This window comes from Xenopus tropicalis, chromosome 2 (genome assembly GCF_000004195.4).
Source record: "Xenopus tropicalis strain Nigerian chromosome 2, UCB_Xtro_10.0, whole genome shotgun sequence".
Taxonomy (NCBI): Eukaryota; Metazoa; Chordata; class Amphibia; order Anura; family Pipidae; genus Xenopus; species Xenopus tropicalis.
In genome coordinates this window covers 105185849-105199896 of record NC_030678.2, presented here as the reverse complement: position 1 = coordinate 105199896, position 14048 = coordinate 105185849, and the positions used below count along the sequence as shown (strand labels likewise).

The 14048-nt window shown below is 35.6% G+C and overlaps 1 protein-coding gene across 6 annotated transcripts in view; it reads right to left on the bottom strand.

The window, feature by feature from the left end:
* The window catches only part of senp7 (SUMO specific peptidase 7), a 40565-nt gene that overhangs the window by 853 nt on the left and 25664 nt on the right, over positions 1–14048 (bottom strand). For all 6 annotated transcript variants that reach the window (XM_031896988.1, XM_031896991.1, XM_031896992.1 and 3 more), the window contains 9 exons: positions 13631–13893; positions 12905–13038; positions 11267–11383; positions 10574–10696; positions 8272–8364; positions 6743–6936; positions 3480–3529; positions 3288–3325; positions 1365–1433 (listed from right to left, as the gene is read on the bottom strand). In XM_031896988.1, coding sequence (XP_031752848.1) covers positions 1365–1433; positions 3288–3325; positions 3480–3529; positions 6743–6936; positions 8272–8364; positions 10574–10696; positions 11267–11383; positions 12905–13038; positions 13631–13893 — 1081 coding nt within the window. The remainder of the gene's footprint in view (positions 1–1364; positions 1434–3287; positions 3326–3479; positions 3530–6742; positions 6937–8271; positions 8365–10573; positions 10697–11266; positions 11384–12904; positions 13039–13630; positions 13894–14048) is intronic.

Sequence of the window (14048 nt, the reverse complement as noted above, 5' to 3'; positions counted from 1 at the left end):
ATTGGCAAAAAATGTGAGAGTTTGAATTTCAAAGCTGATATCTGCCGCACGCCCCAGGACCTGGCCGGATACCTTCCAGGTGCAAGCAAGGTAGAAGGCTGAAGCCAGAGGAGGGGCTGATTCTAGGCAAGCATTTTTCTGCAGACTGAGAATCAGCCCCGTGTGGAATGCACATGGGATCCCACAACCTTTTTTTACTTGCAAGCTACATTCAAATGGAAAAAGTGTTAGGTAGAAACACAGGTATAAAAAATGTAGCTGTGGTGCCAAATAAAAGCTAGGATTGGCTAATTGGTAGCCCCTTTATGGAGTGGCAGCCTACGGGAGACTCTGTTTGCAGTGCACCTGTTTTTTATGCAACCAAAACTTGCCTGCAAGACAGAAATTCAAAAATAAGAACCTTCTTTGAGGCCACTGGGAGCAACATCCAAGGGGTTGGTGAGCAACATGTTGCTCGCAAGCCACTGGTTGGGTATCACTGATTTAGAATATCACCATGTAAGATAATAACAGACACTGAAGTACAACACCAAACACCCTAGTGAAGGAGACTGCAATTACTTTCCATTGCGGACAACAGAAAGTGCCACAAACATGGCATGTCTTCAAAACTGCCTCCTGAAAAAATGCACCTCCACATTATCAAGAGATCAATTATCAAGATGTCAGTTATGTAGATAAGGCATACTTCCAGTGATTCTAGCTGTCTGCAATGAAATGTTAAAATAAATTAGCACTGATAAATCTCCAGACGGCCTTCAACTAATTTCTTACCAAGTCACTGGGACAGTGAGAAATGAGAGAGAAATGTTTTACTCTTATCAGTATGCCTTTGTATATTAAATGGCTGATTACATATTGTTTCAGACAAAAATAAAATGTGCTCATTCTCCATTATAGCACTGGGCTGTTCTTACTCAAAGATGGAGGGAGTTGTTAAAAGATGTTTTACAATAACCAAATAATAGAAATTGTGACAAGTAAATTTGTTTTGCTTTAAGCCTTTGGAGTCTATGGGCATTTTCTTGTGGTGAAACCTGATGAAAAATGTTGCAAATTCCTAATAAGAAAGGTGGGGTTGTTTTGTTTTTTTTTGTAACATTAAAGAATTTTAGTTTGCCCTGGCATACATTATCATTTATAAGTACATATCTCTTCTGAAAATATTTATATTAGCTCCACTGTTTTCTCTGCTAAATATATATATGGAAAGAAAACCATGAAACTACATTAAAGACTATTATTCCTCTGTACTAATTATAATATTGCAGAAAAATATAGAAAATATTGGCACTGTCAGAAGTTAAGAGAAAGATATGTTTAGTATACTTAAAATTTACTTAGTAAACTTAATTATTACTCACTCTCTTAAAACTTGTACAGTAGTTTGAACAGATCCAGATTTCAAAGAATCGAAGATCAGAAGGCATGGTCTAGAAAGTACAAAATCACATGTTAACACTTCTGCATAAATAAAATATAAAAACAGCACAGTTAGGGCCCTAGACAGTTTTTTTGTGGTGGCTTTTTTGTGCATTTTACTGCATGTGACTGCAGTGACTCCAGTATAAACTATGGAGACTTTATTGATGGGAGTGCAATGATAAAATAAACACAGATTAAATTGGATATGCACAGTAATGTCTGTGTTTAGTGTTTCAGCGCACTCCTTCCAGTACAGCCCCCACAGTGAAGCAAATTTATGCACAATAAACCCACCCCATGGGAACGGAATTAGAAATGTCCCTTGGTCAAATCCCTCTCACAAATTCTGCTAGAATTGTATGTCATAAATTACGTTGAAGAGCTATTAAGAGAACAATTCTTTGGAGCTTTCAAACCAACAAGCCGGGAGCCGTGACAAAGCAAAATCTGTAATGCCAAGAGAAGCCTATTTCAAGTATTCCTCACTAAATAAAGTATAAAACATTAATGTGATGGCATGTAAGTAGACAGTTAAACTGATAGCCAACATCATATATTTGAGGAAGTAAGTAGGCAATTACTTATATTACACACTAGAAAATAACCAGCTGAAATAGTTTTCACCATATGGTAAAAGAAGATTAGCAGGGGTAGGAATCCACTTCAATGTCTTAAATATTACACTGAAGGATAGGGGTCCACACAAAAGAATCTGTGAAGGTAACCTAAGGACAGTTATAGTAACTTAAAAGACACTTTTTAAAAACTATCATTCCTTTTAAAACAGAACTGCATTTTCTTGCTTAGAGGAAAAAGCAGAACCAAGGGAGAAACTGGTTAAAGGGGTTGTTACCATTGAATTAACTTTCAGTATGATGTAAGAGTGATGATCACTTTGCAATTAGTCTTCTTTCAGTTTTAAATTGTTTATTTAACTTTTTGTTCAGCAGCTCTCCATTTTGAAATTGTAGCAGCTGCAGGTGCAATTTACCCTAGCAACCAGGCAGCAGTTTGGAAGAGAGGTTGGAATATGAATAGGAGAGGGTCTGACCAGAAAGATATGTAATAGCAAATAACAACAACAATGTAAAATTATAGCCTCCCAGAGTAAGTTTTTTTCTTTGGCTGCAGGGGTTAGTGACCCCTATTTTAAAAACTAAATTAAAATTTAAAAAAAAAAAGCTAAGCTAAGTTGGTAAGAACCGTCCATTTTATAAAATACTAAGAAGTGAACACCCCCTTAAAAGGAACAGTAACACCAAAAAATAAAAGTGTATAAAAGTAATAACAATATAATGTACTGTTGCCCTGCATTGCTACAACTGGTGTGTTTGCCTTAGAAAGACTACTACAGTTTATATAAGTAAGCTGCTGTGTAGCCATGGGGGCAGCCATTCAAAGGGGAAAAGGCACAGGTTACTTAGCAGATAACAGACAACAGACAAACCCCCATTATATGGGGCTTATCTACTAGTTATCTGCTTTCTAACCTGTGCCTTTTCTCCTTTTTTCCAGCTTGAATGGCTGCCCCCATGGCAACACAGCAGCTGATTTATATAGTAGCTTTTCTGCAAAAACACCATATTTTTTTGCAGAGCAACAGCACATTATATTTTAATTACTTTAAAACACTTTAATTTTTTGATGTTACTGTTCCTTTAAACATATCCAGGAGTAGCCTATCAATTCTATTACCCCAGTAAGTGCATCCTTTTTGAATCTCAAAAATAGGCAAGAGACAATGATTCATTTGGGGGAAAACGTAAATTACCAGAAATATATGTTATTGGCTTATGAGTATATTTGTTATGGATCACTACAGGGACAGTTTCATACAACAATACAAAAGAAAGTGCTTTTACCTCTTACAGACTTTCCTACACAGGTTCCCTTTAGTTTCCTGTAAAATACTGGCGTGTTAGTAAATTATCAGATTATTTAAGATTTGGTAAACAAAACACAAAAGAACAATCCTTTCATATAACAAATAATGCAGTACTCTACTTTCATTGGCAAATGTATCTTTTAACCTGCCCTGTAAATTTTCAACTTACCCGACTTTTTTTTTTATTTGATCCAGAATGAGGAGATGGCCTAGTAGAATCTACAAATTAAAAGAAAAAAATTATTGTAATGTAACATTCTTTATTAAATTATACAAGACAAAAATAGTTAACTGGTATTCGATTCCTGGAAGCATGTAAAGGTTACTATTACATCTGTACCATCTGTAGATCAGTTTGAAAGTAATTACTTACAGAATGCATTTAGGAACCCATAGCCTAGACTCTTGTGTAAGTAACTTTTTATGTACATTAATATTTTGAAGAGTAGTTTTTCAGTGTCAGTATTACTTAAACTGCTTCCTCATGGATTTGATTTTGCATGGTAAATGTGGGAGGAGGGGAAAAATATATTGTTTATTCTTTTCCTTTTTTTTGTTTTTTTATTTTGCACACATATACACTAATATACAAACTTACACACGGTCACACAACTTTTACACATGTACACACATGTATACACAAACACTTTTTTTTTTTTTTTTAAAAATTTTTTTACCACTTTGTTTTTAGTTTCTTTTCCCTAAAAACTGTTTATTTTGATAGCGTGACTATTGGATCAGATATTCTGACCACTAATTACACTGTCGTGTGACTTATTTTGTCGTTTCACTAATTCACACAATTTTTGTGGTTTTATTGCATTTTTATTCCTGTATTAGTATTCTTGATCTGTTTTAGCATAGCTTTGCCATGTGTAACTTTGGTGTAGAAAAATAACTTTACCTATTTTGAATTCATCAGAATGTGTACTTTCCAAAAATATATGGTTTTCTGGGGGGTCTCGGCACATAATACACTGTCAGGGGGCTCTGTGCAAAAGCTTAGTTGGCAGGCGAGAAATCCATATGCGTTATTTTCATTTTGGGTTCAGTACATACCGCAGACTTTGGTATATCTATGCATATTGGGCATCAGACTGTTCAGTAGACCTCTGGTGTTCCTATTTGGGGTGATTTTCCTCTGTATGCAAGAAATTGTGTGAGATAAATGCAGCAAATTGCAACATTTTTAGGAAATTTTCTGAAATGTCATAAAAATCGGCAAACAGGAAAGCTTTACGGCTAGGTACTTCGGAGTAAAAAGAAATGTGTACCCATTAGATTCAGGGGAATGTGTACTTTCCAAAAATATATGGTTTTCTGGGGTGAGTGTACTTTTTTTGTACCAATATCCTACATGAAGGACGTAAATGTGTTGATTTTGCAGGAGCTGAAATGATAGATCATATGGGGGTATGTTCCCATTGGGGCCCCTACATGCCACATATTTGGGTAAACCTATACATATTGGGCATCAAACTGTTCAGTGGACCCCTGGCGTTCAAATTTAGGGTGTTTTATCTTGGTACCTAATGCTATGTGGGAGATAAGATGCTGCAAAATGGAAGCTTTGAGGGGATTTTTGGAAATGTCATCAAAATTGCTACATTTAGAAAAGCTTTGCGGCTTGGTACTTTGTAGTAGAAAGACATGGGAGAATGTGTACTTTCCAAAAATATATGGATTTCTGGGGTGAGCGTACTTTATACTAGCTTTATTCAACATATAATGATGTAAATGTGTTGATTTTGCAGGAGCTGAAATGACAGAAATGACAGATCATATGGGGGTATGTTCACATTGGGGACCCTACATGCCACATACTTTGGTAAACCTATAAATATTGTGCATCAAACTGTTTAGTGGACCCCTGGCGTTCATATTTAGGGTGTTTTATTTGGTTACTTTATGACCTATAGTAGATCAGATACTATAGACTGGAAGCTTTGAAGTGATTTTTTTTTCATCACAAATTTTGATAAAAACCAATATACATAGGAAAGCATTGCGACAGTTGATAGTTTGGAGTAGACAGACAGTTGTGCCTATTCTGGATTCCCCAGAATCTGTTCTTTCCAGAAATGTGTAATTTTCTGGGATAAACCTTCTGTTAGTGGATTTTTTGGCCTTGAAATCTAAAGTATGCAGCTTTCTGAAGCAGTGCTTTGGAAATTTGGTAGTGTACTGCTGGGAGTTTTTGACCTATACAAGTGAGAAATCTTCATAAAACTATATATATTTGGTACTGGCACGTCCAGGAGACATGGGAGTTTCCAAATCAGTTGTATTTTTGTGCATAAAATAATTTTTGTTTCTGGTATTTGTGTTTATGTTATGGAAAATGTGATTTTTTTAAAAAAAATTTAGACATTTAGAAGCCTATATCTTGTTACAGAATTGGAATTACACCAAATTTCTACCATATTTTGAAAGCTTAGGTTGTCCAGAAAAAAAAACAATATATTGTTTCCCTGGGTAAACTAAAAGTCCCCCAGAGGAAAGGCCCCTAAAGTGAAACAGTGCAAAATGTTCAAAAACTGCCACTTTGGTCCAAAAAGGCTGGCAGTGAAAGGGTTAAAGAAGAAATATGAACAGTCATGTTTCTTGTGTATATTGGATAAATTAACAAATCTTGTCAGTTGGCATAATAAACTGATGCAAAATTGTTTTCTCATACTCTAAATCAGGGGTGGCCAGGGGTTGATCACTGTCTACCAGTCGATCCCAGTTAAAGTTATGGTAGACCGCAAGCTATTTTCACATTCTCCTTTAAGAGTGCATTCTTCTTCGTCCATAAGAACGCGCAGAAGAGAATGCGTAAGTACGGCGTGTCTAAGGGGAATGCGCACGTATGTCATTGTGTCTGGGGGAATGCATACGTCGCGCCAAGAGGAAAGCACATCAAGAGGAAAAATGAGCGCTATACACAGTAAGTAGCAGCGCACCTTTCATGGACTACCCCTGCCCTGATATAAAATAAATTCAGATTTTGATAAACTCGTGTTTATAATGCTAACTGACCCACAAACACTGAACAGGCTAACACTGGCTTGTTGCGCTGGTGGGAAATTTCCCACCATACTTTTTCTTGAGGCTTGTACCATGTGATAGATTTTGCTATTTATTCTTATTAGGGTAGATTTCATGGCAGTGGCCAGGCGGCAAGAGTATATCGCAGGGTGACAAAATCTGGGCACCCCTACTTTTAATAATGCAACATGTGCTATCATTATATTAGTCTCTTCACTACATACATAAAATAGGTTGTATAGATTCCTATAATAGAGATCTCTTTAAACCATATTCACCATATAGGGAGCAAATTACTTGTTATAATTACTAGGACGAGGACAGAAAGCGGTCACGTCTGAGGTAAGCTACATATACATTTCAGAGTAGTATTAACTAACGAGTCATGCTAACAAAACACACCATCAGAACTGCTGTCATCAACTATAGTTTCCTCTTCTTTTTCAAGATGGTCATTGAACACAATAACTGAACATGTAGTATTTGAGGCCTCTTTAGGTGGTTTACCACATAGGTTAGTAGAATCAAAGTTTCTCTCTTCAAATTCAGCACTTTCTAACCAAGGGAAGCATATCACTGCAAGATACCAGTGGGAACTGCAAAAGAAAACCGTCTAAAATTAAAAACAAATCAAACACAAACACAAACATACACAGAGCCATTACGTCAAAATATACAAATGCAACAAAAAAATGTAATTAGCGAGTAACTTTCACACACACCTATATAAGTGTGCATAATGATTTAAACTAAGAGACTGGTTAATCAACGCTTAAATTCAAATTTTTGCTGTGATTTGCAAATTTTCTTGCTTATAAACAACTTATAAATCCAAATTTGGGCTTCCTAAACTTGAATGTTTAAGCAATTTTTTTCAATTCGGGTATTTAATATCCTTCAGGGTTTTTTGAGACCTTGTTTGTTTGAAAATGACGCGTAGAATACAAATTTAAAATTTCAAGTCTATTTTCCACAGGTTTTATTCTATTGCTCTTTTTTTAATGAATTGTTTTAAATAAAATCAACAAACACTTAGGGGCATATTTACTAATCCACGAATCCGAATCCCGAATGGGAAAAAATTGGATTGGAAACTAACATTTTGCGACTTTTTCGTATTTTTTGCGATTTTTTCGTCGCCGTCGCGACTTTTTCGTAGCCGGTACGACTTGCGCGAATTGTCGCGACTTTTTTCGTATTGAGTGCAAGTAAACGGCGGGCAAACCTTTCCGATTTTTTTCGCGATGGCTACGAAAAAGTCGAGACAATTCGCGCAAGTCATGACAATTTACGAAAAAGTCGCGACGGCAAAATCGCAAAATACCGATAGTTACGAAAAAAACGCATTCGGATGCTTTCAATCCGTTCGTGGATTAGTAAATCGGCCCCTTAATCTAGTATAAATAAATTTAAAGCAACTGGACTTGTTTAGTAATCATTGAAGACGTTTCACTACTCATCCGAGCAGCTTCTTCAGTTCAACTGACTGGTATGGGAAGTCCTCAGCATATATACTCTTCCACTAATCCAAATCACAATGGCACTTTGTAACTCTTCAGAAAGCTTACTATTTCTTACTATTGTGTGCTATTCTGATATCTACTGGGAGCTGCCATCTTGCTTCCTTCCCATTGTTCTGCAGATCGGCTGCTGGGGGGGGGAGGCAATGGAGGAGGGTGCTATGACTCCAATTTGCAGCTCAGCAGTAAAGTGTAACTGAAGTTTATCAAAGCACTGGTCACATGACTGTGGCACCCTGGGATATTAAGAATATGGCTAGCCCCATGCGAAATTTCAAAATTAAACATAATTTAAAAAATGGATTTCAATGCAGGATTCTGCTGGAGAAGCTCTATTAACTGATGACAGTATTCCTTTAAGGAAACCAACATGTTTTTTATGATATCTGAGTACCTAATACTATTGCTTACTTCTCATTAACTGGCACAAATATGAAATCTTTTGTGAAGATGTCAACATGACGAGTCCAAGTCTTCACTCTCTGATGTCGCCGCTGAGCTGCTCTGGAATTGACAAAGAAAAAAAAAAAATACTAGTGTTAAGCAATGAGTGCACAGTCTGCAAATCCTCCAATGTCTTGCATATGCCAAGAATTGTTTGTGTTTAAGGATTTTTTTATATGCATACAAATTATTTCATATTTAGTTTGTATCATACCAAGTTTTAGGGATATACATTTCCAAGTGCTACAATTAGGTAGCTACATAATTTTTAAGTACTGTACTGATGCAAGTCAAAATTTCTTTATGACACTATAACAACATGCCAGGGTTATAGTAAAAGAATACCCAACAAAAAAATATAGTACAAGGCTAGGCATCAGATTTGCAATACACACACACACACACACACATATATATATACATTGCCTGGGTGCCCTGCGAGTGCTATGTCTTTTCGTTGTTTATATTTATATAACCCCGGGATTTCTTGTGAAAAATCAAAACATATATTCAAAACAGCATAAACAGCCGGCGTAACGTTTCGGTCCCCATCGGGACCTTTCTCAGGGCATCCATGCCTTCTATCACCAAAAACCAGTAAATCAATAGGAAGTGACATCACAGTGTACAGCCATAAAGTGGCTGAAGCCATAAAGCAAGTGAAAGTGCTGAAAAGTGCTGTAAAGTGTTCAGTGCTAGGCAACATCAGCCTCTCACTGCAAATGTTTACTGTATGGAATTTTATATGAATTTTTATATGATATTATGCATACCTGTAATTTTTGGACTAACAGTTTTCACTAAGTCACTTTATTATGTTAATGCTGCTTAACACTTTATTAGGCTGATGTTGCCTAGCACTGAACACTTCACAGTACTTTTCAGCACTTTCACTTGCTTTATGGCTTTCGGCCTGTTGGTGTGCTGAAAACCTATAGATTGTGTGTGTATTATATATATATATATATAATGAGGACAGAGAGCCGCACACACAAGGACTTAACAATAAAGTGAAAAAATTTATTGAAAAAAATCCAACGTTTCGAGTACTGACTGTACTCTTCCTCAGGGACAAACCAAAAGACCATACAAACCCACCCCCCTCTATATACCCCTCCAGTAAAAAAGGCTTGAGAAAGATCCTAATGAGGACTGAAACGTCGGTTTTAACAATATATTTTCAATAACATTTTTGATAAAGCATTGAAGGGTGTGCTGGCCACAGATGATTATTATTTTCTGTATATATACATATATATATATATATATATATATATACACATATACAATATATACAGGCATGGGATCCATTATCCGGAAACCCGTTATCCTAAATTTTTTAAAACGGATTTCCTTTTACTCAGTAATAATAAAAAATTACCCTGTGCTTGATCCCAAGATATAATTAAACCTTACTGGAGGCAAAACAATCCTATTGGGTTTAGTTAATGTTTAAATTATTTTTTAGTAGACTTAGGGGCAAATTAATCAAGTACGACTAGCCCAAATACAAAAAATTTTTATTTTTTGTAAAGGTTACAACTTTTGCATATTTACTGCGACTTTTTCCACACATTGCAACAAAATCGTATTGTCGCGCCGAGTATGAAAGTTTCGGATTCATTCAAGATTCGGTATTGTGACTTTCTTTGGGCCAGGTTGGAGATGCAGAGTGCCACTGAGTCCCCTATGGGAGGCTTCCAAAGTCATGCACAAAAGTATTAAAGACAGCAAGGTTTTCCTGCATTGTATGATCGTTCAAATACGAAAAACCGTGCTTTTCGGCCACTATACGATCAGATACGATTTTTTTGTATTTTGAAATACAAATTTTTTGTACTTTAAAAAGCACGATACTGGAAAACCCCAGGTCCCATACTTTGGAAATATGCTAAATTGAATGCCTATCTTTTTGGAAATTGTGTTTGTACTTATAGTTGTAATTAATTATAGTCATGGTTGGATATGAGTGTAGCATTTCATGATTACTTTACTGATCTTTCTACCTCCAACAGAGATAATCTGCTTTAATCCTAAAGGTGGCCATACACTGTATGAGGTCGCCAAGCAAGCAGATCTTTTTCCGATATGTTCACCTACGCGTGGGCGATATAAGGCTAATTAAAACGGCGGACATAGGTGATGTCGGTTTAGGGACCTCATCCCCCTTATCCAACGGACAAATCAAAGGGGGTTATAATTCTTTTCCCACACAAACACAGAAATAAATATCTGTAGAAAATGACAAATTTGACGATTAAGAACTTACGGAAGTGATGCACAGCTCTCATTTGCGGCAATCTCCTTTCTTGTCAGGCACTTGTAGAAAAAACTACTAAAAATGTGAGATCTTTCTGCAAAATGTTTTGGAAACCTTTCCAGCAGAAGATACCTGCAGACAATAAAAAAACTAAAATATTAGCATATTCCAAATGGACACTTAAACAAGATTATTTTTAATCAAATCAAGCAAAATCAGCGGTGATGTTTTACTCCACTTTTTACACAGCATGATAAATATATACCAAAGAAGAACAAGTGGTATATTTTAAAAGAAGTCTGGAGAAAATGAGTTGAAAAAAGTGAGGATGTTGGTTAGGTTTGTAAATTGGATTTTAAATAAGCAGTTCTGCAAGCATTCATCTTTTCCCTAAAACAGACACTGGGTATTTTGTGTATCCAATACACATTATCCTCTGCTTTAACCACAATTTTCTGTCTTTGAACAATCCACAATCTGGCAATACAATTCCCATCAAACTGCTTATCTAGGCACATAATTAGCTTTCCAAGTCATTTCTACTTAACAAGCTCCAGCTGGCATGTCATTAATGATTACAATCATTAATACAGTACTACAGTCTCCAAAGAAACAAATCTTATTTACTGATATCCCATGTATTGCAATATTTAGCCTTTAATATTTTTTTCATATTATTGTATGCACTTTTATGTTACTCACTTGAGATAGAAGTCGATTATCACATCATTAAGAAATTCTCCATGCTCCAGGCAATCCAGATCTTCATTTGTTACACACAAACCTCCTTTTGTTGGAGGAGGAGGATAGACTATCAGTCTAAAAATAGTGGGAAAATTCCTTTAGTCTGTAATACATTTATATTTCAAAAATCCCTATACAAATTGGATTGAAAGGTCAATAACACCAAAATTGAAAAAAATTGAAAAAAATTATTTGACCCAACATAGTATTTATTCTTATCCTGTACTTGCCATATTATTTTCATTGAAGCAGAAGTCCTGTCTTTTTTTCTACAGTGTGTTTATCAGCTATTGTGTGTTTAACCATTTTTTTGTCTAAACAAAGTCTCATCTGCACTGTAGTCCTAATCAGATTAAACATTCTTGCAGAACCCTCCAACAGAAATGAATACAATTATTCCAATAAGATCTTATGCACAAACCAACCAAATTTAAAGGATTCTGCCATGATTTTTATGATGTACTTTTTATTCCTAAATTACACTGTTTACATAGCAAATAATTCACTGTACTATTTAAAATTCTTAAACCAACAAATTTATTTTTTTAGTTGTAATATTGGTGTGTAGGCAGCCATCTTAGTGCATTGTGCCTCATTAAGTCTCAGCTTTCAGAAGCAGCCAGCACTACACATTAGAACTGCTTTCAGGTAACCTATTGTTTCTCCTACTCCCATGTAACTGGAGGAGTCCCAAGCCACACTTGGATTTCTTAAGCTGGCCACACACGTGGCGATTTTCGATCTTTTGTACGATATTAATGGTGTGTGTATGGCCAGCTTTACTGTTAAGTGCTATTCTGATATCTACCATAGGTGTCTTGCAGTGCAACATTAAAATGCGACTTAAGTTTATCAAAGCACAAGTCACATGGCTGTAGCATCCTGGGAAATGAAAAATATAAAACTGGGATTTTGCAAGCTCCGGGTCTAAGTAAAAGAAAATTTATAACTTTAACAGCCCAACAGAAAAACCTCTTATTTCGTAAATGCCCTATGTGAGGCTGAAACCTCAACTGTGCAATAAAGTCACCCTTTTGCTTTCATTAACACATTGAGTGTACTATTTCAATCATGATTAATATATATCTTAAAAAAGGTCCCAGAACCCAGCGTGAATCATTAGCAGAAGTGTGTGTGTTCATAACTAAAGGCTACTAAAAAAAGTCATTAAAAATCATTAAACATTAAATAAATCCAATAGCATTTTTCTGCAACTACTAATGATTGCTTAGATCTTTTCTGGGATCAAGTACAAGACACTTATTAATACAGAGAAAACAGATGCCATTTTTAAAAATTTGAATTATTTGATTAAAATGGATTTCCAGATAACGGATCCCACACCTGTATTTGGTTCAAACAATAAAGCTAAGGCTAAACAATAAAGAAACAATCTGCTTAAGCACAAATTTTAAAATATACAAATATAAAATCATATTTTAAACAATGGTTGTTCACTACATAGGCCTACATCTCCTAGCATCACCTACAGATTTTAAACAAACAGTTTTAAACAAAAAGACAACATTTACATTTGCCTCGGAAATAATTCTAGTTTTATGGGTACTAATATGTAAACAAACACACTATACATACTTCAGCAGAGAACCAGCATGCCTCATTTCTGTCCATCCGTTATCTTGCTTAGGTACCAAGGATGCAGAATAAAGCCTGCCTGTTTGCCTTTGCAAAAGAGTGTAAGTATTTGGAGCCTGTTTTGGGCTTGAACACTAAAAATGATAAACAAAAGTAAAGTACAAATTATTTTACCCAGTCAGCAGTGTGGGAAGCATGTTCTATACTACGAACTTGGCTATTATACATGTAGTCAAAGGTTAAATTATGTGGCGATTTTTTTTTTTCATGTAGTGGCTCCCATCCCTTTCATTGAAGAGTATGGGTGTTTTTAAATTGTTAAATACACAGGCACAAAAGGCAACCAAACATCATAGCTTGGCATTTAAAATTCTGACGCAAAATCTTATTTAAGGCCAAAGAGCAAACAATGGTCTTCTTGGCAGGGGATGTCATTATATTATATATAGGCTATCACCTAGTATGTGTTTTAAGTCATGAATGGCATCAGGTAATTCTTATAAGCAATTAAGTACTATTCTAAATAGCTTATCTGCTGACATCTATGCAAAGTAGGTCATACAGCCCCGCATGGTAGCCCCCACTGCTACAAAGGAGCTTATTTATGTTAATTGTATAAGTGCCTCTGAAGCAAATGCATTTATTACAAAGAGTAGGGCAATGGTACTATAAAGTGTAATGCAATATTACTGTTCCTTTAATCATTCTTCTAAATGCACAGCATACCTCTGATGAATGCTCTGGGAGGGTTAGAGCTTCTGGTGGGTGAGGCTGCTGTTTTTGAAAGGCAGGTAAACAGTTTGACATGAATGCATTTTCTGCAAGTGGCAGATCTTTAAACAGGGGACAAGCCATCTGCCAAGACATGATATCTTTGAGACCAGGTGATCCCTTCTTGCTGGCTTCATTCATTATTTCGTTCAGTACATCCTGTTCCTTTTTAGAAAGCATGACATTTAATTCAAGGAAAATAAATTCAACTGGTTTTGCTGTTAAAAAATGGAGAATAGTAGGGGATGAGTTAACACACATTGTAAGCAATTAGAAATATAATTTAGATAATATAACCGACAGACTGAAAATTTGATCTAAAAATGAAAATATACATGGCTAAATGTCAGTCTGATTTTCCTTTTCTTTCTCT